At 39.5% G+C, this 22,448-nt stretch overlaps 1 protein-coding gene across 1 annotated transcript in view; it reads left to right on the plus strand.

Moving 5' to 3' along the window:
- Positions 1 to 140: 140 nt before the first annotated feature.
- Positions 141 to 22,448, plus strand: part of kdm4b (lysine (K)-specific demethylase 4B) — a 44,413-nt gene continuing 22,105 nt past the window's right edge. The window contains exons 1-8 of the mRNA XM_085246427.1: positions 141 to 297; positions 2,946 to 3,386; positions 3,749 to 3,924; positions 4,673 to 4,787; positions 5,221 to 5,414; positions 13,789 to 13,838; positions 20,187 to 20,290; positions 21,632 to 21,769. Of these exons, the coding sequence (XP_085102553.1) occupies positions 2,973 to 3,386; positions 3,749 to 3,924; positions 4,673 to 4,787; positions 5,221 to 5,414; positions 13,789 to 13,838; positions 20,187 to 20,290; positions 21,632 to 21,769 (1,191 nt within the window). The 5' untranslated portion in view covers positions 141 to 297; positions 2,946 to 2,972. The remainder of the gene's footprint in view (positions 298 to 2,945; positions 3,387 to 3,748; positions 3,925 to 4,672; positions 4,788 to 5,220; positions 5,415 to 13,788; positions 13,839 to 20,186; positions 20,291 to 21,631; positions 21,770 to 22,448) is intronic.

A 22,448-nucleotide genomic window follows, 5' to 3' on the forward strand; every position in this document is an offset into this window, starting at 1 on the left:
TGTACGTGCGTGACGTACACATTGGTTGCGTGAGAGCCACGGAAACCATGGAATAGCAAACGTCTGATTTAATTGGTTACTCTGCGTGTCGGTAACCGAGTAAACCAATCATACGTTTCCTAGTAACCGTCCATCACGTGTTTAAACCACTCAGAAGGCAATTGGTGAAAGTAGGCGCGTCCTCAACGACAAGCCCAGCAAGCTAATGCTAGAAGAAAATCGATCCAGGGAATCTGTTCTAAACGAAACTAAAACGACTGAACGAAACAGGGACAGGGCTATAGTTTGCCGCAGGAGGTAATATTTCCTTACTTATATTTATTTTAGTAAATTGCAGAGACCATACTCTCGTCTATTCACGGAGTGTGTTCCGTCGTTGTTGTTTTGTTTTTTTCCTTTCTAAATGCAGATATGGAAGTAGCTAAGCAGAAGCTAGCCAGCGTTGGCTAGGAATACATTTGCGTCAGGACACGATGATATGTAGCTCCTTAAAATGAAATGGTTGATATGTGCCTATGTGCTGCTGTTGCATTAAGCGATTATACAGGCAGTGCAATTTACGGACCTTAAAGAGCTTCGGCTGGCTTTCTTTTGTTCACTATGTGGGTTAAAATGCTAATAGTTATTGGCAGTTGTGCAGGGCTATGGTCGCCTTTAGCAGTAGCTGCCAATAATAAGTTGATACTATGCAACCGAGCAGCGCCGTTTTACACTTACAAAGCCGAGAAAGACCCACCTGGGTAACTGATATATTTTATGAGTTTTACCCTCTCGAGGGGGCTGCTTGCTGCACAGTTGAATTAAGTTTTAGGCCTAAATGGAGTTAAAGGCCCCTGTTTGTTGTGATGAGCCAGCTGGGGGTCATGTGGCCTCCATTCACTTTAGTAGGTCAGTCTCAGTTAGAAAGAGGGTCCCGGCGTCTAAAGCAGTTAGTCATTGGAAAGATGTAATAAATCCCTTTCCAATCAGTCAGAATTAATTTTAAAGGTAAAACTAGTTTGAAATTGTTGCTCTGGGCTTTGAAGAAATGAATGCTTTGAAATGTGTTATGAAATGTCTCGGTCACTGAGTAGTTGTATTTACGAGGATTATATGTCAGTTTCAGCAAAGCAAACTTAGTTAGCTCTTATCCTTTTTTTTTTTTCGTTAATTTCAAACTTGGCTGCGCTTAAGGCTACAGCACATTTCTTCATATGCACTGTGGGCTTTTGTGCTTCATGCAAACGAAGCGCAATTTGCATTATCTCGTGTCAGAAAGTCGGAGTGGGAAGTACACTACTGCTGTTTTAACCTCGTGGGCGTAAGATCTGTTTGAAGTTGTGAATGAGGATAATGCAAGGCACATTTAGCAATGCAGCAGTGTGTATCTTTTAGTGCATGTGCAGCGCTGAAAATGGTTACTGTTCCTTGACCCACCAAACATAAAGCTAAAACGCTTCTATAACTGTGATTGAACAGTGAACATGCTGTCTGTAGCGCAGATGGGGACAGTCACTGCAAAGTTGTGAAGTGAACTGCACACGTGTTGTTCACAGTGCCACAGTTGATCTTCCAGCAGATATTAACTTCCTATCAACAGGGTGTTTGTTGATAGCCTTATTAGGTAGTTGTTTGGAGAAAAAGAAAAATGTTTGATTTATGCACCTTTTAAGGAACATGGATGCATTGATCACTGATATTGTCTTATGTTAATATGTATAACATGATTAGATTAATGAATACGGAGTCACATAAGTGATGGATCAATTAGGATCAGGTTATTGTTATTCTAAATGCAAAAACTCAAATCCTTATTTGTATTTCTTTATTTTGATCCTAAAACGTCACACTTGCACAATTACTGGCTGGATACAATTTTCTGCCATGAGGCAGTGATGGTATTGCATAATGAAGGCTCAACCAACCAATGAAAATATTACTTAAAGGTTTAGTTAGTCCAACAAAAGTCACAATGTCCCGTCAGTTTATCCAAAGTCTCACCCGTTAATGTTGTCTAGCCCTGCGGCAGCGACTTGCAAATTGGAGAGGTGGTTGGGGGAGGTACTGTCCACCAATACAAACTGCTTAGGTACTTTAGGCTCTGTCTATTTATCCACTGCTGCTGATGAGAGGGCAGTGAATGATTTTTATCTTATTAAAACAAGTGAATCTAAGTGGACTGCTGGCAGCTTAATAGGTAAAGCTTTTAAATGATGTTTTAAAATGGTTATAACATTAAGTTAATTAGCTAAACTGAAGGCTGTAGGTTTTGTCTTACACAGAACAAAAAAAACAACAACCCTAAATCATGGTATTAAAACTTAGCTTGAAAATGTAAACAGTGGTAATTAAAAATGCTTCTGAATATTCAAAAACACTGATATAAAGTGAAAGTGCTGATGAGAGAAGATGGTTTAGAGTGAGTTTTTTGAATGAAGTTTTAGTGCTTGCTACTTTCTGGTGTTTATGTTCACATTTGGATTTTAAAAAGTCTGTGGTAAGCCTTAAGAGAATGAGAGCCATTGAATTTGTTTGACACAAAATTTGACAAGATGCAGAAGTGACACTTCTAAAATGTAGGTTAGGAAGTGCCTTCAGTAATGTTATGATCAAGGACACCCCTATTTGGTGAAGGAAGTGGACCGGTCTGCTTTTTTTGTGTTAACAGCTGTGTAGATTGCACTAAGATTGAGTTGTTTGGTCTTGTTTATTTTTAAAATCAATCTTTTAATTTTCCATATTTTTTTTCAGTATTTAATTTTTTGTTTTTATTTAAATGTACAAAAATAATCACACATTGTAGTCAGAAAGTTGGATTTTTCCTTTTTAGAAAAATATTTTTAAAACATAGATTCCTTTTCTTTCACTTGCAGTTTTGTCTAATTTGCCTTTGCAAAGTTCTCAGTAATTTGAATGTATTTGAGGCAGACTGTGTGTGCCCTGAACACCACTGATTTCCTCCTCAGGTTTACCTGCAATCTTTCCAAGAGCCAATGGCTACCGACATGCCCATGGAAGATGTGTTGGGTCCTCACCCCGCCCCAGCCTCTTCCACTCCTCCTGACCCAGTGTCTCCCCCTACTCTCAGCTCAAATGAAGCCCAAAACCAGATTCCCACTCTGGAGCCAGCAATAGCTGAAAACCTGAATAAAGTGGTAATCTCTGAACACAATGCTGCTCCACACCTCAATCCAGTTCAGCCTGCAGACCCAAATGTGGCCCCAGAACTTGTTCCAGGTGCGGAGGTGTCTCCCGTACCTTTGCCGGCCCCCCTGCCGCCAGCTGCTGCCAAGAACCCCAGCTGCAAGATCATGACTTTCAGGCCCACAATGGAGGAGTTCAAAGACTTTGCCAAATACATCGCCTACATGGAGAGTCAAGGAGCTCATCGCGCTGGCCTGGCAAAGGTGATTTCAGGACACAGGCACACACACATATATGTACCCACATATCCACTTCAGTCTTCTTACTAGATGTTTTTTGTTTTGTTTTAGTGAAGTATTGCTGTAACATTTTGAATCCTGTGCATCTCTTTTAGTTTCCTACCTGTTTTTGCATAGCCAAGGTTCAATCTAACATCATTACTAATGTTTAAAATGATCAAAGCATGTTAGAAAATGCTTGTAAGAACCATTTATAGTTTTAAGCTGATATCAGCAGAATCCACCATCTAAATTTCCAAAGGTTTAATCTGCATACTTTGAATTTGAATAGATTTTGAATCTGCTGACCTTGTAAAGGTTAAGTGTCTTTTTTTTTTTTTCTCCAGGTGATTCCCCCTGCGGGATGGAAGCCACGCAAGTCCTATGACACAATCGAGGACATGGTGATTCCAGCTCCCATCAGCCAAGTGGTGACGGGTCAGTCGGGTCTGTTCACCCAGTACAACATTCAGAAGAAATCTATGACTGTGGGTGAATACCGCAAGCTGGCCAATAGCAAGAAGTAAGTCGGTCCCAACCTCAGGGGCTTCATTCGTAAATGATTGCATACAAATGCAGTATCTGACGTGATGTTTTGCACGATAGTGTCCTTGTAAGCTTTGATGGTGCAATTATTGCTCTTACTCAGCATGGTTTAAAACATGAATGTTACTAAATATAGTGCAACTACGATGATGGAGAACATAAATAAACAATAAAAGTGCATTCTAATATTTCACACTAAATCAGGAATTGTGTTATTTGTACCTACAATTGGCATCAGGGTGCCAGAAAGAACAGACAGGTTTTCTGTTTTAAACTAATACTGTTTAACACCAGTGCACAGTATTTTAAAAAGCTGAAGGTTTTGTTTGTCCTGATAACCATGAGTTTGAAAATAATACTGTCTTAAAATAAGTGAAATGGGTCATGGTGGGTAGTGGTAGCTGTGGTGCTAGTGACGGTAAAAAGCCAGTTCAAACTATATTATGTTGCTGTGTTGTTGTTTTTTTTAAAATTTTATAAACATTTTCTTTATAAATTGTCGTGTAGATGCTATAACTATTAAGGCAGAAGAATAATGTAACAAATGAAAACCTTGGCACTGTAGCAGAACTACTACAAAAGCTCAAACTCTTATATACATTGGACTTAAATTATTTTATTACAGTCTATTTGCTGATTGTAAATGTTTGCACAGTGCTTGTTTGAGGGTTTAGTTGAAGGGCACCACACTGCTTACAATACAACCTGTCCTGTTCTGTTTGCAGGTACTGCACGCCACGACACAAAGACTTTGATGACCTCGAGAGGAAGTATTGGAAGAACCTGACGTTTGTGTCACCTCTTTATGGTGCTGATGTGAGCGGCTCCATCTATGATGAGGTGGGTGAAGTTTGTCTGGATAATGACAATTTTTATTAAGTTTTTAAAATATTCTTGAATTTGTTTTTGTTTGTTTGTTTGTTTGTTTTTAAATAAAAATAAACCACTTCTGGCCTAATAGGTTTATAGTAGTTTATTTTCCATCAATGGGCAATTTTCAGGGTTGTTTTTTTCACCATTAGTAGTATTATTATTATTATTATTATTAGAACTTAATTAAAATGCACCATGTAATTGTGATAGAAAGCTGCTTTAGGAGTTTACAACTTTTATATTTCAAGATTTTTGCTGCTGTTGTAACTTTCAAAATCGTGCTCAGTGAGTAATATGACTACAGCACCATCTGGTGGTCATTGATGGAGATTGATGGACTGATGAAAGTGTAGCGTGCAGGTTCCCTTGTACTTGATATTCATAATTGCATGCTCTCCAGAACATTGAAGAATGGAACATCGGCCATCTAAACACACTGCTGGATATGGTGGAGCAGGAATGTGGGATCGTCATTGAGGGTGTCAACACTCCATACTTGTATTTTGGCATGTGGAAGACAACCTTTGCTTGGCACACTGAAGACATGGACCTCTACAGCATCAATTACTTGCACTTCGGGCAGTCAAAGTCCTGGTGAGTCACTTTGTTTTCCTGACCTTCTATGAATGTGACACAAATTGCCACTTGAAGTTCCAAGTTTATATTCTAATTAAAATGGGTGTACATACATACATACATACATACATACTAGAGATGGCACGATACCACTTTTTTATGTCCGATACCGATACCGATATCATAAATTTGGATATCTGCCGATACCGATATGAATCCGATATGGTGTTTTTTAATCAACAAAACTGTTTTTTAAATATCTTGCTGCATTTTGTATAAGTTCATACTCAAGTTTAAAACAACAACTACACTAAAGCTATTCTGTTATACCTGTATGCAAAAAAAAATATTTCATAGTACAGCAATACTGATCAATCTAATAAACTTAAACCTACACCATCCTCCCTATTCTGGTATTTTAAAGAGTACTTAGCATAAATATTAAGCAACCTAACTAATAGGGTTCCAACTCCCAGCAACAACAAAAATAAATAAATAAAAAATAGGGAACCACCCCTCACGCTCCACCTCATGATGCTTAATCGCCGTAATCAACCTTAATTTGATGCAGTGTGAAAAAAAAATGCACAGAAATCAATTATTTTTCAAGAAATATTAAATAGATTCAACATCTTTCTTCAACAAAATTGCAGACTGCACAGATGGTACCTTCCCAAAGGAAAAAGTAGTATAGCTTACTAGGGTATATTAGACTTAATAGTTACTATATACAGTAATGGACTTCTATTCATTTTGCATCAAATTAAAACTTTGGCTGTCAGATAATTATTTATTAAAAGCTAGACATTTTAAATGAGAATAAGAAAGAAAAGTATGTCTTTGTGCCCCCTTTTCCTTGTTAATGCCCTATCGGCCCCCCTGGCTAAACTTTGCTAGATCCGCCCCTGCACAGTTACCAGCCGTCAGCTACGTAGAAAAAGATCCTCGAGTAGAAAGTAATATTAAATACATTCTAACAACAGCTGATCAAGCTTAAACGTGCTGCTGTTGTTCAGCCGCTGGTTTCCTCTTTCTGGTGCAAAGTGGGCCAAAAGCAAACTAGAGACACGGACTCGCGACAGAAAAGCCGATCAGCTGATCGTTAAGCAGTTTCATGATTGAAGTAGCAGCAAGAAGAGGCAGTCGCTTGTTAAGCTTAACGCAGGAATGCTTTACAAACATTCAGAGATGGACTTACACACTTGCTTTACTTCTCTCGGGATAACTTTGTCGGAGATGAAATGCCGGGTTGCTAGCGAAGCTCCAAATGCTATCCAGACCACCACAGGTCCCGCATGCCACAGCCGCTCTATCACGTGATGCATACTGCTCCGACGTGCTAACCTGAGGTGAGTTACGGCGTGTTGCAAGTTTTGTGAGGTGCTTTCGTGATATTTAATGGATCGGATTACATTTTTTATTTTTCTCCGATATCCGATCCAGTAATTTAGGTCAGTATCGGACCGATACCGATACGTAATATCGGATCGGTCCATCTCTAATACATACATACATATAAATGGATAAGGTCCCAGATCAAAAAGATGAAGCCATTTGTTGAAGTGTCTTAAAGCTGTATTCTTTCTCATGGCTAGCACAGGACGGTGACTTTGGTTTTGAAAAAAGAAGTCATATTATAGTATTTTTAGGATCAATTCTCATTTAATCTTAAGCAGAAAAGAACATAAAAAGCACAATTAGAATAATTTTTTATTATTTTTTTAAAGAAAAGTGGAAATTAAAACAAGCTGCCGTAATAAGTGACCCCATCAGCGGTTAACTGTTTGTACCATCTGTCATTCTTTTTTGTTTTTTTAATCTTTAATATTGCAGCAGTTTTATTGGCCATCGAAAACAATGGCTTGTGTGTCTGTTTCACTTAATGCAGGATGAGAGGGACACATTTGTCATGCAGAAGTTTGCATTTGAAGCTACTGCTGTTTCAGATGGCTTCACTGCCAGCCAGTTAGCCTTGGCTGTATGTCACTGAGTGCACTGTTTCAGTGTAACTGGGGAAACTTGCCTCCAAACCACAGCTCCTCTACCTCAGTTAAGCTGCTGCAGGCTGTGAATGTGCTAATAGTTCTGTAGCCAGGATCACACTGTGATGGAAGCAGGGACTGAGAACATTTGTGTATTTTTATCAGGAAATGGTTAAACATAAATTAATAATAATAAAAATACAGATAACTGGAAATGCTGGATAAAAATAGAACATTTAATCCACAAAACAAAATTTATGACAGTGATCAGAATCAGAAATACTTTATTTATCCCCAAGGGGCAATTAAGATTACTATTCAGCATCACCATAAAGTGATGCTTACTAAACAGTATTTAGAGTTCAAAGTGTGTGTATAATTTCTTACAGTTTGTGTGGGGACTACAGAATCACTTTACTTCTTCGTGAGTGTACCGCCACATTACAGAGTGATGCTTCTCTCACCCCATGAATGATCTTTAAGTGCAGAATGTGCTCAGCCAAAGTCTTGTCAAAGCCCATTTCTCCACCGGCTTTCTAAAAGGCGGTGAAACAGCGAGTTTCGTTTAAGGCTTGTCACGAAATGAACATTGTATAGCGACAGCTTGTTCTTATTTAAAGTGACAACAGTGACAGCATAGGCTGAAAGTTGGATTCTGCTACCTGAATGCCTGAATTGTTTGCAGTGAGCTTTGCGAAGGACAGAGTGAGAGGGTGCTTTGCAGATTTGCAGTCATTTGCACGCTAATTTTCACCTGATTATGTAAATGCAATGCTTGTCCTGGATAGCTCAAATGTGTCTATATTTACACATGGATGCCTTATAACTTGAAATTTGTGTCAAAGTCTTCACTACATCCTGTTTATTATAAGTGTGGACAGTAATGATTGGCAAAATTTTCAACTCGTTTCACTCCTTAATCATTCTTTAGAGACACAACTTGTCTGCCTTTATCTGACCTGATTTTGGGTCCAAACTGATGTCTATGTACTAAGTCTCCAAAGCAGAACATAGCAGTAAAAACTGATGCTGGGGAGTGATTAGAATATATAGCGTAGTTTAGTTTTTTAGCTGTCCTTCCTCCCTCTTCCTCTTTGGTTCTGGTATCAGGTTAGCTGTGTGTAAAGTTAATCACAACTGCTACTGCGCTCGTTGCAAACCATTAGCCACGACCCCTAACTGGTCCCGGCAGATGGCTGCCCCTCTCTGAGCCCGGTTCTGCTGGATGTTTCTTCCTGTAAAAATGAAGTTTTTCCTTCCCACTGTCGCCAATTACAGTGTTGGGTCTTTATGTTCCTTAAGGTGACTGCTGTTTTGATTTGTTGCTATATAAGTAAAACTGAAATTAATTAAACTATGTTTTCATTTAAACATTTTTTTTGCCAAATCATTCATCTCGATGAAATTGACTAATTATGTGGTTTGGACTCAAGCAAATACAAATTGAAACTGAAGCTTGACTGATTGGTAATGCCAAACAATAACAAAGTAGTGTTTCTTTCTGTTCAATGCCGGGTAAAAAATGTTATTTGTTACATTTTGTGTCAACAGCAGGCACAAAAGTTATTTCTCTTTATAATTGCTAGTTGTCACTTTATCTTATTCACATGATTTATTTTTCAATTTCTAGTCTGATGCGGTACTTTGAAGAATGGTAAATTAAAAACAAAGATATAAATTTTTGTCTCATTGTACCTTGACATTTGGGAGTTGCTTAAACTCTTTATAGAGCCTGTTGTACAGGAGAGGTAGTGCTGTGATTCAGATTTATGCTTTTCTTGCCTGCTGTCTGTATTTCCTTCTGTCACATGGTTCCTGAGGGGAAAATGTTTTTCTTCTTACCTTTTCTGCTCCTTGATTGTCTTTTGTGTGTGTGTGTGTGTGTGTGTGTGTGTGTCTTTCCCTCCACCTTGTTTTCCATCCATATCACTGCAGGAGGGGAGCAGTGTCATCTCAGCTTTCAGAAATACAGTATTGCTTCTGTGTATGTGTGTGTTTGTGGGTTTTTATTGTTTTAAAGATTTCCTTCTCTGTTTTCTTTCTCACCTGTCTTCCTTCTTTTCACAGTATGCTTCCCCGCCACCTTTTCCCCTCTCTTGCTTGCCTCCTGAAGTGGTATACCATGTGTCTATGTGTTATAGCTCCCCCTCTCTGTGATGTCACCTCATTAAAATCATCTGTCTTGTTTTCACACCTCCGAGTGAGCATGAGTATATTTCACTACGACTCAGTGTCAAAGTGCGTGTGGTCTGACAGATGAAATTACATTCATCGAGCTGCAGTGTTCAGTCTGGTGTTACATGTTCTGGACCTCTGGCACTGCTGCATTGCTTATGGAGGTCTGTGTATGCAGTATTCCTTTGTTTGAATACACCTCCACGGTGTTTATTAAATTGCTAAGAAGGTGTGGTGTTTCTGTCTTTCTCTTGTATCCGTGTTTAAAGATTATTATGGAAACAATTGTTGGTTACATATTTAGGGCTGTTTCATAGATTTTTTTTTTTTTTTTTTTTTTTTTAACACACCAAAGTCGTATAAATCCTTTTACAGCCACTTGAGGGCAGTGTTATTACTGTTGTCGTCTCCCTATCTGAATTTATTAAATTTCAGTAATGTTCTTTGTGTAGCCAGAGAGGTATGCAAATCATAGCCAATGTGAGACCAGTTTTGCTCACTATAACAGAAATGAACTGGTTTTAATGTACAAGACATATTTTAGCAGAAAGAAGTTTTTTGTTTTGTTTTTAAAAAGACTGCTTCTTCCTTTTGTGGTCTTTTTAAAAACGCTTTCTGTAACTGTTCATTATGAATCCAGCATCTGGTTGGGGTCTATTCCACCTGTCATAGGCCAAAAAGGTTACAGTCTATTACAGAGCTAATACAGAGAGACAGGCAACCTTTCACACTCACATTCACACCTATAGCCAATTTAGAACTACCAGTTGACCTAACCTAAATGTCTTTGGACTGTGGAGGAAGCTGGAGTACCCAGAGAGAACATACATAGGCACGGGGAGAATATGCAAACTCCACAGAGTCGGATGGTGGATTCAAACCCAGGACCTTCGTGCTGTGACGGATTCTGTTTTATTTTTTATTTTTTTTAACCATTATCAAATTGGGTAATCGAGAATCTTGTAATTAAAAAAAACAAAAAACAACAACATTATTTTAACATCAGTCTGACTAATTGATGCCCAACTAAACAGATGTACGAGTTTTATTTCCTCTCTCTTTTTCTTCTCCCAGACTTTTTATGCTTTTGTTGAATTCTCTTGTCTAATTCTCACCAAGCCCACCCACCCGCACTCTCCCCCCACTGAAACTGAATCATTTTCACTTTTATACTTGTGTGTGGTGGGGTAATTACAGGCTGTTAAACAGAGCACGGTCCTTTAAAACACACACTCTCTTTGTCTTTCACTTCCTCTCCTCTCATAGTGCAGCCGATTGTGAAATTAACTCCGTTTCCCCATGCAACTCTGCTCCCATCAAAGTCAGACCCTACCAAAACTACTAGTGCCAATCGCACACATTCTAGTGGATGTGTGGAAGATCTCACCCTTAGCTGCCAGTCACTTTCTTCCCATCTTTATCCCTCCATCATTCTCTTTTCTCTTTTCAGTGCTGAAACCCTGTCAATCATCCATCTACCCCAACACACAACAATAGATATGCTGTCAGTTAAAAGATTAGCCTCTGAGCATGCAACTAGAAGATAGGGAAAGGCTGACGAAAGAGAATTGAAAGGGATATTTTGAAGTGTAGCCCAGCTGCAACTTCCCAGGAAGGGTGGAGTTCATTATGAATCCATCAGTTTTCAACCTCCTCTGTAGTCCGATGGTTTTGAAGCATTGTCGTTTGACAGTTCCCAGAGGAGAGGAACGGGGAGCTGAAAATCTGCATAGAAGTTGAAATGCAGCTGCAGTTCGGATGTTGAGTGGGGTGTTCTCAGCGTTGACTTGATTTTTTTAGTAGCTGAAAGTTCCTTTTTAACGGTGCCATAGTTGTTTACAGATTTTTAAAGAAGTGTGTGTGCAACATGTCTGCAGTAGCGCACTAACACATGCATTGGCACTTCTCGGGCTGTCAAGGCTCCCCCCTCTATCTCTACCTGCCTGGAAAGGTGTCCCACCTTGGGTAAATAACACTCTTCCCCAGAGAGGTGTAAAAGTTCAAGCCTTCATTTGCCGTGCGTTGTTTTGTGCGTTTCTCACCGTGCCAGCAGAGTGACATACGTGTTGTTGCCATGGAAACCTCAGCCTTCGGATGGAGGGGAACAGGAGGACTCACGCTGATCGTTTGATTTGTTTAGTTTGTCTCTGGGATGGAGTTCTCTGAAAAATGTACATATTTGCACAGAAAGCTCTGATGTGATTTTACCTCACGCAGAAAAAAAAACAAAAAAACCCAAACAGCTTTTAGAGGTGGACTCCAAAACTTCGGTTTAGATGTAGTTGTTTTCTGTGTTCCTGAGTTGGAGGAAAAGATCGATATCAATTTAATCTTCAGCTGAGAGGTGTGGGGATGTATTTAGCCTAGCTGAACACAGATGCTGGAATTACTCGAAGCTCATTTTGTTTTCGTTTTGCTGTTCGTTTTACAGTTTGTTTCTTTTATTTCTCCTTTTTTTTTTTTTTTTTTGGAGCTGCAGCTAAACTGCGTTACAATGCTGCACTCAGTTGTATCCGTGTGTATACCGTGCTCGCTATATGACCCAAAACCCGAGTGATATATCTGGTCATAACTCATAAGAATTCCTGCAGAGCTTTGTGACAACATTAGCCCATAACCCAATGTCAGGTTGGAGCTAAAATCTATGCATAGCTTTTAGTGTTTACAATAAAACACTGAAGGAGGCTGCAGCTCCAGCTACGGTCTAATCTTTTGTCTACAGGTGGCAGTGTGGCGCCATGTTTCATGGCGTCTCTGACTGGAATGGACTTTCTCTTTATGCTTCCTTTTATTAATTATTTTCATTCCTTCCTCTCTGTGAGTCTTATTCTCTTGTCCATTCTTGTCTCTCATTAGGTGCGATGGCCTCTCACCGTCTCTCTCTTTGTTACTTCTTTCTCAGTTTGTTTCAAACATCTCTCTTGTTGTTAAGGCTTCTGTAAGAAAGCAGAGATGTAGGCTTTTTTTTTTTTCTCCTCCCCCCACCCATCTTCATTTCTCAAGGTCTATGGAGGGTTAAACAATACCGAGGATTTAATTGCTGTAATAAAGAGTATGTAATAACTTCACAAATGAGCAGATTATAGTTTAGCTCTGCTCCCTTCCTCCCACTCTGTTTTAGAAAGAAATTTGCTTTCTAAGTTTAGCATATGACAATTGGTGTAATGCCACGTACTTTGCAGTGCCTACCTCATGTATTATCAGCACGAACACTGCCAATAGTAATACCTCGCTCTAGCACAAACACCAAGGCCAAAGGGTTACTGTTACAAAAGGATGTAAAATATTGAGGTGATTTAAGAAAAACAAAGAAACAAAAAGAAGGGCTTTTGCCAAATGCACAGATATGTCAGTTACAAAAACAAGAATTTGTTTTAGGGAGGAATAGTGACGGTTATGTCATGGGCAGTTTCATCAAACCAGTAATTGCTGAGAGGTCAGAAATAACCTAGCACTCCCAAAACACTAATATCTCCTGGTCCTGCCCTTCACCGCTCATTTGATCTTTTCCACTAACCTCTCCTTCCCTCCCAGTCTCACTATAAATATTTTTAATGATAATTGTTTTCTTTCGCTGCTACAGTGTTTAGATATTGACATTTTTTGTTCAAAGTTTTCTTCTTAATTGCACCAAGTCAATCACTAGAGTAATGCACATATAACCATGAGCCTCCGTGGTGTGTTTCTGACAGCTCTGACTCTAAATCGTATTAAAACCGTAACAGGTTGTGTGTTTTGTTGTTTCCCTCTAGCATCTTACCCTGTGTGCTCATCTGTTTGCTTTTAATACTACGGTGAATCTCAAGTCAAATTGTCACATGGCCACATGCTTGCTGTTTGACATTTTAACACGTGCATTGACTTTGTATACTATAATATAAATACCTGTTAAATATGCTTTGTGTTCATCTTAAGCAATTGATGAATGAATTAAATCATCAATGAAAATAATGTTTCTGTGATATATTTAATGCTAAGAATGCAACCCAGCTTTATCCACACATCTGCTTTATGAGAAGACCTGAAGTTGCAGATTCACCTCAGCAAAACTGCAGATTCCTTTTAAGCTGTTAGTACAAGCAAAGTGTTCACACTAGAGATGTAAAAATATTCTGTACATCTTGATTTCTTTTAAGATAATTGGAAGAAAGAGAAGGTGAAAATTAGGTTAAAAAAAGTTCAACACAAGTCAGAGGTGTCTGACTTTTTGTCATCTTTTCCTCTTGTCTCCACAGGTACAGTGTCCCTCCTGAGCATGGCAAAAGACTAGAGAGGCTGGCACAAGGTGAGGAGCTAATTTCAATTAAAATCCATTTAAGTTTGTTTATTCACCACTTCAGCACGCTTTCCTGCCTATCTCTTTCACTCACATGCGTTAAGTGACAGAGCAAGTGCTTCCGCCTGTAGAGCACACGCCATTAAAATCATACACGCGCTGCACACTTAACACATCCCCTGAATACACACAAGCACACATTCAAAGCACGCTTATTGCCCCCTCTTGCATCGTTTAATAGAAAACAAAGCGGGACTTTTGAGCTACATCTCACCTTCTCCTCTCCCAACCGCAGCATGGACGTCATTGTTTAGCACTCACAATAAACAACCTTCCCGCAGCTTTTCCTCTGACAAACACAGTGGTCCTTACCATCAACAGTGTGGCGCATATGCACTGAGTTAGTGAAAAACTTTGATAATGCCACTTTGCCACAATATATAAAATTATATATTTTTGTTTTTTGGTCACTTGGTTGTGCTAAAATGGAGCAGCAGATGAAAGAGCAGCTTGAAGCACTTAACGTGTGCAGTCACTCATGCTAAAAAGATGAGGATGGATGCTGAATTTTATAGTAGAAGCTGTCTGAAGTGACACCAGCAGCACCTGTTTGTTCTGCAGAAGTAATGACGGAAAACTTGAAAAACTCACACAATCAAGGCCAGTTGTTCTGGACTATGTTTTGATGAATGTTTATTATCCCGAGGAGGAAGTGTTGGCTGTAGATGATTCATGAACGGTCTTAACGCCTGTCAGAAATCTGTGGAAAAGTGAAAACGTCAAACATATTTCAACTAGGGTGAAAAAACAAAAAGTAGAACAATTTCTCAGCATTATATTCTTTGTTGACTTTTATAGTCAGCGCTTTGACATGAGGATTTCATCTGAAATCTAGAAATCTTGTCTAAGGTGGATAAGAGGCAGTGAAGTGATACCATTCTGCCATCTTTCTTTGACACAAGATGTTTCCTTTTGTTCCCCATTCTTTTCCAGTACCCATGTTCTCCTTTTACTCTTATTCTCTGTTTTGATCAGTGAGGATTAACCTTAGTATCGAATGTTTCTTAGAGTGAGGGAAAAGATATCGAGGTGAGAAGAGAGACTTGCTTTAAATAGACACACTCTCCCAGTTATATGCTAGTTATCACTCTTGGGTGGAATTTAACTATGTACCATTGATCTATGTGCAATACATGGAGTTTGTCTCTATGCACAAAGGAAACAAAAGCATTCAGACAGTATTTCACTTCCTGTGCTTATAAGGAAAAACTGTTATTGATGAACTAAACTCAAAAAGGTTCGGTCACATAATAGTGAGGGGCTGAAAGACAGCTCGAGGAAGCTGGTTTTGCATTTCCAGGTCTAAAACCTTTTCCTGTGGGCTACACACACACGAAGTTAAATAGGTTTCCTTATAAATATGCAGAATCTGTAGGGCAAGGAGTGAGATGCTTTGGGCTTTAGAGTCGTATTGACCAGTCACATTTGAGCAGCCTGTGGAAGGAAGTCCATGTGGAGGGATAAGAGGAGCACATTTGGCAGCTGTAATTTTGAAAGCATCAGCTGTCACGCTGCAGTAATTTAGCTTTTTTTTTTTTTTTTTTTTAAATAAGTGTATCTATATTCATATTGTAATCAGTGACTGACACACAGGGAAATGGACAGTCTTGGCCCAGATGTCCTTTATCCATACATCTGCTGGTTACACTGGTAAAATGTTAAAAATGACATTAAATGCTACTTTTAAAACCACCCGCAGAGTAGCCTGGCTTTGGACATTAAAACTGAGATCCCATTAGCGCCAGCTTTTATAGCAGGGTGTTCAGTCATACATTGCAGCTTAGCTGGCTTATCCAGCACCTGCCTCATTTGTAAAATACAGCTGCCGAGGGTGAGAGGAGAGCTCACTCCTGGAAGTCAAAAACATATCAGTGTTTATGTTCTACTTGTTCAGCAGTTTGCTAAATTGCTCTGAGGCACTTTTTGGAGAGGATTTTAATTCTTATGTTTTTATTCTCATTTCTTATCATTTCACCAGTGGATTTTCTTGTGGTGTTGGCCTTTAATTAAGCCTCGCCAAAAATTCCTCTGTGGAGGAACTCCCTGGCTATCTGCACAGTGCTGTGCCAGCGTTGGATAGGGGTTTGGTTGTAGCCGTTACTGCGCTGGTATAAAGGGAAAACACTTAACCAATCTACTTAATGTGTTTATGGAGCGTTTGCATTAAAATTTCTCCACAAAAGAAAGCTGGAGAAATAACCAAACATGTTTGACTTTGTGTTAAAGTTCTTCTTATGTACTGCTGCTTAGGGCAATGCAAACTGGAGTGTCAGGCTTATGTCTATAATGATAGCTCATTATCACGAAAGTATCACACAGGCCACCTGCACTTATTTTGTGGTTTTGGCTGTAAAATTGTAAATTGAATCCCATCTTTTAGAAACTATGTGAATTTTCTCTCTAGCCCAAAATGGTTGAGGAGTTACATTAATGTAAAATCTAGCCAGAGCTGATTTTTCTGTCTGCGTTCAGACCGTAGTACCTGAATCTTCTTTTGCTACCATGATACAGATCCCTGTAAAGCTTTTGTTCTCCTCTCCCCAAAACCACTTGAATTTTTTTTCTCTAGCACAGTTTGTAACAGAGTTACGGTCATTTAAAGAGTGTTTGTCAAATGGGCCCACCACTGGGCTTCATTCATGCAAAAACTTGCTCTTGTGGTTTGAAAACGACATGAAAAAATCCACAGAAGAATCTAAGATTAAAAAACACCTTGTAATTATTCCAAATCCTAAGTACAAATCAAAGAGAGCCTCATTCTTAAACACCCTAGTTCTGTAATCTCTCAAGTAATACTTTTACAATTAAGTATTAAAAACTAAATAAAGGGGGAAACCCTGCAAACCCTACCAGTACTAAACACAACTGCAGCTTTGGCATCATTTTATTCAGTTGTTTCAGTTTCACAGCCCTGGTGTTCACATTGACTTACTGGCCCACCTAAATAGAATGGAGTCCTAATTACTGTTATTACTTCCGTCTGTGCCTTTTCTAAAACACCAGTCAAAAAGTCTGCTGTGAGATGGGCCCATTGTATTGACGGCTTTACTCACAGACCATGTTGAAGTCTTTGCTGATAATAAAAAAATGGGCATTTTGTCTTACTTTTATCTGCCTGGTTTGGCAGTTTTAGGACAATACTTGGGAATTATGCATTTCAATGTATGCAGAATTGTTTAATGTTTTATTTAAATAACCTCAACATCTCTGATCTCAAGCAACATGCTTTCTAATTACATTGTATATGTTGATGCTCTTTCCTGTCTTCCTCTCTTCTTATCTAACCAGCTGGCAGTAGGAGGACACCACTGCCACCGTTATTTAACAGGCTCTCACTGACCTATCAAAGCCATCCTCCAGGCAGCCAACTGTTTATGGGGTCCTAAAAAGACAGTTATGAGTGTTGCAGGGATGCTAAATGGGACTGGGACAATGGTTACTTAAAACCTCCTCTCCAGACATTTGACAGGGTAACAGACGTCACTCCTATCACTCCTCATTTCTGCCACGGCGGGAGACTTTTCGGTTAAGGTGAAGAGGAGGGGAGGGTGTAGGGTTCGAAGCAGGAACTTAATTTTCAAACTCTAAAGGACAGAATGAAGCCTTTAAGTTAATATTACCCCATGGAGAGCTCAGAAAGCCAGCTGCATTTTAATGGGGATTAATACGCAGGCTCTGTCGGCACATTATTCACCTTTATCAGCTCCAACGGGCAGGCAGGCACTGGGAGAGTAGAGAGTCCCCCTCTCCCTCTTTTGCTTTGTAGGGTGGAACAGAGGCTGAAACAATGCAGTGAAAATGAAGGATGAAATGGGTGCTGATTATACTGTCAGTCACATTAAAGTTTAACTGGGTGGAGGCATGGATGGACCCCCCTTTGAGGCACTGGTGGGTACATGCAGTAAAGGGGGTGGAGAGTGAGCGATGGAGGAGAAATTCATTCTTTTGATTATGCAGAGTCTGTCTTTCTGTCTCCAAGAGCAGAAGTGAGCCTTTGTTTTAGAGAGTGAGTCGGGGCTTTGAGATCATAATATACCTCTGACATTTTGGGCTCTCAAAGCGGGCGGCGTTTTTAAGGAATTGAGTTTGTTTTATAATACAAGATGGGTATGATTGGTAAATTACTCCAGCTGGAAAAGTCCACATTGATACAATAGCAAATGCAGTTTCACATTTCCTTTAGTGCAGTTTGAATCCTCTCATAAAGTACACTGACTTGCAGTAACTTTTATTAGTGACGGAAACATCGGTAATTAATGCACAGCTCATTGTATTGTTTTCGGATTAATTACACTGCAGTAAACAGATGAGACCATGGTTTAAATAATCAGTAGCCTCTGACTGTCACTGTTGTTAGTGCTGCTGCTTCTGCAAATTAATAACATGTTTTAAATAACCCCACAGGTTTTCCTTGTTTCTGTTTGCATTGGTTGCACTGAACTGGATCACAATTTTACAGAGAGACAGCACCCAGCTTCACTTTTATGCTGTTGCATCCCTTTACACACAGTGACATCCATCAGATCTCCCCAGAAATCCAACCTGGAGGCCCACAATCAGTGAATTTTCATGCACTGTGGTAATGTGATTATTCCACACTTTGGGCAGTGAATTAATTTCTGCCCATGTCAAGGGGAAACCGGATTTCCTTTTCCAGGTTGTGGGATTAACAATAACAAGATAAATGGTTGCATTTCAACTGGAGATGGCTGTTTATTTGTCAGTGTCGAAATACACTTATGGGATTATATTACACATATGAAGGGATCATAGAAATCTATTCTCCAATCACTGTTGTATAGTAATCAGGCTAATGCAGTACATTCAAATGTGTTGATTTTCTCCTTTAATTACTCTGTAATCTGTTTTTTGTACTTTACACAAAGCAGTTTGTGCAAATTAATATATTCAATCTAAATTCCAGTAAAGGCTGACAAGCTTCTTGGTAATGGTTTATGCTAGATTGTGGTCGTAATACTACTGCAACATACTGTTAGTTTCTAATTCAGACAGAGTGTGATGAAAATATTGCATCACGATCGGAGAGTGATTCCATTCATGTCTCGGACACCCGCATGCTTCACAGCATAACCTAATTTTAGGCATGCTATTAGGGTGCTGTAGTGATTGAGAACAGAATAAGAGAAATAATTAGGTTTTTTTCCTCCTAAAAATCAGAGTAAGCAATGATGCTATCAGTGTACAGTAGCTTCATCTGTAAATTTTGTCACCCATTTCCATGCAGTAGTTGATGTATTCAGTTGCCGTGTCATTTTAAGTTTTCTTCTTCTCAAAGAAGTTCACTTGTGCCAGCTGACAGGCAGGGGACCACAGGGGCATCATGATGACATCTGGGGATTGTTGGCCCAGGAAATGATTATGATAATTAATGGCTTTCAGGAACAAGTGCTGCATTGGTGTCAGCTCTTAACCGATGTCCTTGAAATTACTGTTCATGCTCAACACTTCATTGCTAGTCAGTTTCTCTCATAGTCACCGCATAATTGCTTCCGTTCGTAAAATCGGTGACTCGATGATTCAGGCTTATTAAGTGGATTTAAAAGAAGTTTCTGGTGAGAACAAAATCCATTTTTAACATGTACCTGATGGCTTATGAGTGCGGTTGACATATTGTCTTTAGTGTTGGTGTACTTCAGTAGGCTGATGTTTTGGCTCATCCACCACACCAGATACCTGACGATAAACAAAACAACCAGCTGATCTAAGCAGAGTTGAGTCTAAATGAATGAAACTACACATAATCAGTTTTTTTTTTTTTTCTGAGCATTTATTGTTTCCTATGTATGAAAGAAAAAAGTTGCCAATCACCAAATATTGGTATATGGGTTTCGGCTTTGCTTATTAATCTTCTTCTCTCACTAACTCTGAGTTTAAATCCAGTTATTCTCCTGTTGCTACAATATACAGATTAATCGTTTACATAAACATAAACTAGCAAGAGTAAAAAAACAAAACAAAACGTGGGCTGTTTTTGAGAGGCCTGCAGCACTTTCTCAAAGTCTTTAATCTGTCTTTTGTGGTGATTGAACAAAACTCTGTCATGGATACAGATTTTGCTGAATGTGGCTCATGAAAGAAACACAAAAAGATAACATAACATTGCTTTCAGAGGTTGATGATAACATGAACATATATATACATGTATGTATGTATGTTTACATATGTGTGTGTGTGTGTGTGTGTGTGTGTGTGTGTGTGTATACCCTACGATTGTTGTAGTAAGATGATGTTGTGGTTGTCAGTAAAATGCCCTATGCTCACTCTCACCCTCTGCAGGCTTCTTTCCCGGCAGCTCCCAAGGCTGCGATGCCTTCCTTCGCCACAAAATGACACTGATATCACCATCCATCCTGAAGAAGTATGGCATTCCCTTTAACAGGGTGAGTAGCCGCTGTTTCCCTACACACACAGTATAAGGTATCCATGAGGTAATAAAGTAATGTTAACAATTTCTGTGTTAACTGTCATACAAGCTTCTTTACCAGTGCTGGCTGAAGTAGCAATAGAGTCCCTCCCACCCACTTGCCTTAAACTGGCTGACACTGTTTCACCCTTTAACACCATATAGAAGAAAGCTGTTTGCCCTGACTCTAACGTCTATCTAAAGTAGGCAACCATTATAAAATGGAATAAAGCTGTACCCCAATGCTTAAGCACACACGCATCTTCAGCCTCATAATGATCAGAGTGGAAATTGTGATGCAGATATTGACATTAAAACAATGAGGAGATTTGAAATATTTAGTATCAGAAGATGGGAAGTGGTGCATTTATTCCCCCAGTTCTCCAAGTGTGTCTTGCGTCAGCTGGAGAAGAAGTGGGCTTTTATTATTAACTTATACTGGCTCTGAAAAATTAGTTTGAGTCAAGATATTGTGTCTGTCGTAGCAAATTGTTGGGGATCATTTCACCTATCGGTTATTGTTCTGTTCAGCAGTTCAGTCTTCAAATTATGGCAGATTGAGGAAGGGGGAAAAAACGCTGACATGGAGCAGGCATCTGATGTTCTCCAGAGTCAGCATAAGGGTTCCCCTCTACCCCCATTTATCTCATTTCTCACCCCTTAGGACATCATTATCACAGTGAACGTTTGACTTGTTACACACCTACAGTGTCTTTCCTGATTTGAGTGTAAAAATAAAACTTGTGTTCTTGCAGTAGAAAAAAGGGACTTTTGATATCTGAACCACTGCCTTTAGTTGAAGAAGTTTATCTCCCACTTTCAGCCCCCTACTTCCGTTTCTCCTGTCACCTTATCTGGCTTGATGTGTCTCTTGATTGCCAAGATCCATGCTTTGTAAAGAAGTTGAGATCCGCAGTCAGATATATAGGGCTTGGGTTTTAGGGCCACACACACACACACACACACACACACACACACACACACACACACACAAGTGGTTAAAATGTGAGGACAAGTAGAGCACATTTGCAGAATAACACTGAGCTCATGGGAAGGAATTCAGTACTCGGAGCAGCAGCCATGTTTAGTCGAATTAAGTTAGAAAAACAGGGACAAGATGTTTCTAAGGATTCAAACTCAATGTTTATCCCTCAAACCTTAAGTCAGCGGTAGCCTTTGTGCAACTGGTGGTAACAATAAAATATAGCTGTAAGAAATAACTGGTAAATAGATTAATGCCTTCCTTGTGCACAGAGACAACTGATAAATTCAGCCTTCAGACATTTAAAAAAATGTGTTTTCTTGTCTGTGTGAACAGATAACTCAGAATGAAGGGGAGTTCATGATCACCTTTCCTTATGGCTACCACGCCGGCTTCAACCATGGCTTCAACTGTGCAGAGTCCACAAACTTTGCCACGCTGCGCTGGGTGGACTACGGCAAGATGGCTACACTGGTAAGATGAGACTGATTGCAGAGAGGTTAAGTCACCGTAACAGAGAAATTTCAGTCTGCTGTGTTAACGTGTCAGCAGTGATGGGAAAAAGTGATTTGGGGGATTTTGAAAACGTTTGAAATGATCTCACAAAAACATCCAAAACAAAACACTGATCTGGCTAAAAGAAAAGCAGTGATGCTCATTAATGATCATGTTAACTTTGCAAACTGGGCACTCCATCTATATAACACGTCTATCCATTTAGAAAATAGGTTTTTATCTAAATTTTGTCAGCACTTGTTTGAGACGAGGTCTGAAGGCCAGTGTAGACACTCCACTTGAATAGTTTTGATCGGATGTGTGATTCAGAGGCAGCTTTGCAGCCTTCCTGCTCTGGGTGTTTGCTTCTTTGAAGGGATGAAGTAATAGATCATATCGAAATATAAAAGCAGCGTCTGGTTCTCTGCTGCACACCATCTGTTACCGACACTAACTGTACCCTTGCATCCTTGCACTGACGCAAACTGCCTCTTTGCCCGTGGGCTGTTGAGCATGAAATTGACAGGGCATGGGTTGGTTGTGGAAGGGAGCCCAACGACAATGTCCTCTGGAAGAAACTCCCCTCTTTTCTTTTCTCTATACATTCCATTTCATGTTCAGTCCTCTGTCTCTGTCTTTGTGTGTGTGCATGCCCCTT

The sequence above is a fragment of the Mchenga conophoros genome, linkage group LG15, assembly GCF_057382185.1.
Source record: "Mchenga conophoros isolate Kocher_MC1m ecotype Shallow Benthic linkage group LG15, M_conophoros_male_GT1.1, whole genome shotgun sequence".
In the NCBI taxonomy this organism is placed as follows: Eukaryota; Metazoa; Chordata; class Actinopteri; order Cichliformes; family Cichlidae; genus Mchenga; species Mchenga conophoros.